Source organism: Neomonachus schauinslandi, chromosome 10 (assembly GCF_002201575.2).
Source record: "Neomonachus schauinslandi chromosome 10, ASM220157v2, whole genome shotgun sequence".
Lineage (NCBI taxonomy): Eukaryota > Metazoa > Chordata > Mammalia > Carnivora > Phocidae > Neomonachus > Neomonachus schauinslandi.
In genome coordinates, this window is record NC_058412.1 from 107784858 (window position 1) to 107786155 (window position 1298).

General features: G+C 56.4%; 1 protein-coding gene across 1 annotated transcript; it reads right to left on the minus strand.

Annotated features, from left to right (window-relative positions):
• Nucleotides 1–275: 275 nt before the first annotated feature.
• PRND (prion like protein doppel) lies at nucleotides 276–812 on the minus strand. Its single transcript, XM_021689168.1, has one exon. The coding sequence runs from the start codon at nucleotides 810–812 to the stop codon at nucleotides 276–278; it is 537 nt and encodes a 178-aa protein (XP_021544843.1).
• Nucleotides 813–1298: the final 486 nt, after the last annotated feature.

Genomic DNA, 1298 nt, shown 5'->3' on the forward strand with positions numbered 1-1298 from the left:
ATTTGTTCATTATTTATTGCAGAACGCGCCGTGCCAGATGCCTCCCGGGGAGGCGAGAGGGCAGTGCGTGGGGCCGGACTTGGTACCCACACATTATTTACCCGATACAGTCAGGTACCCCAGGGGAGACTCGCCAGTGCGCCTTGAGGCACTGGAGAATCACGGCTCTTTGGTACCTTTGGGACACGCGGGGGGCTGGGGCCTGGGGGAGAACTGGGCCACGCCAGCCGATGGCTCACCCTCTCATCCCTCTGGCCGCCGGCCCGCCTGCAAGCTTATTTCATGATCAACCAAATGAAAACCAGCAGGCAGAGCAGCATGGGCAGGTCGACGCCGACCCGAAGTCCCGCGCCCCTCTCCAACCAAAAATCGCAGTGCTTGACTGAGCAGAGCTCCCTGATCAGCCGCCACAGGACCCGCTGGTACAGCTTGTTGTCCTGTTTCTCACGGGACAGCTCCTCCGGGTTGGCCAACAGCGTGGCGTTGATGCAGCCGCTCACAAACTTCTCCTTGGTCACGTTGGCCTCCGAGCAGCCGTTGTAGTGGACCCCGTCGGGGAACTGCCAGTAGTTGGCCTCGTAGTACCTGTTGCCCTCGGCTCCCAGGTCAATATCCAGCTTTCGGCCTTGCCTGATGAACGCCCCGGGGCGGATCTCTGCCTTGTGCGCCTCCGTGACCTGGGAGGTACTGGGCAAGGCCTTCCTATTCCACTTGATTCTGTGCTTTATGCCTCTCGCCTGGACCGCGGACAGCTGGCTGAACAGCAGGACACAGACGATGGCCAACCAGCATCTGCCCAGATGTTTCCCCATTGTGTCGGGATCTGCAAGAGCAAAGGCCTGGGCAGTTACCTTCCCCCAGGGGGGTGGGAGGTTCCCGGGTTCCCCTGCCCCCCTCCCGTGTGCGGACGATTTTAAGCAAGGAATGCATCCTTGCGCCCTTCACGTTTTCCGAAAAGCGGAATAGTTTTCCCCATGCTCGGGTTGCACAGGCTAAGTCAATACCCAGGTTCTTGCTTTTGCCTGGAATTACATGCATTCAGGGCGGAGATCTGGTTTTCTCCCACAGATAAGACACTACAACTGGCAATTAGAAAGCCTTTGAATATGCATGGGAAAATAAGCGAGTAATGACATAATACACATAGGTTTTCTTTGGGGCTCCCGTCTTTCCAGTCAGAGGATCTCTGGAGGAAAATACACAGAAGAGTTGGAACCACAGGCTTCTGAGCACAGACTGTATTGTTCATCTTCCCTCTTTATTCTATTCCTCTAAGCTGGCTCTGTTCTCTGGCACAT

What these genes read in the sequence shown, in the direction of transcription:
- PRND (XM_021689168.1), bottom strand. Translation starts at nt 812, where the DNA reads ATGGGGAAACATCTGGGCAGATGCTGGTTGGCCATCGTCTGTGTCCTG.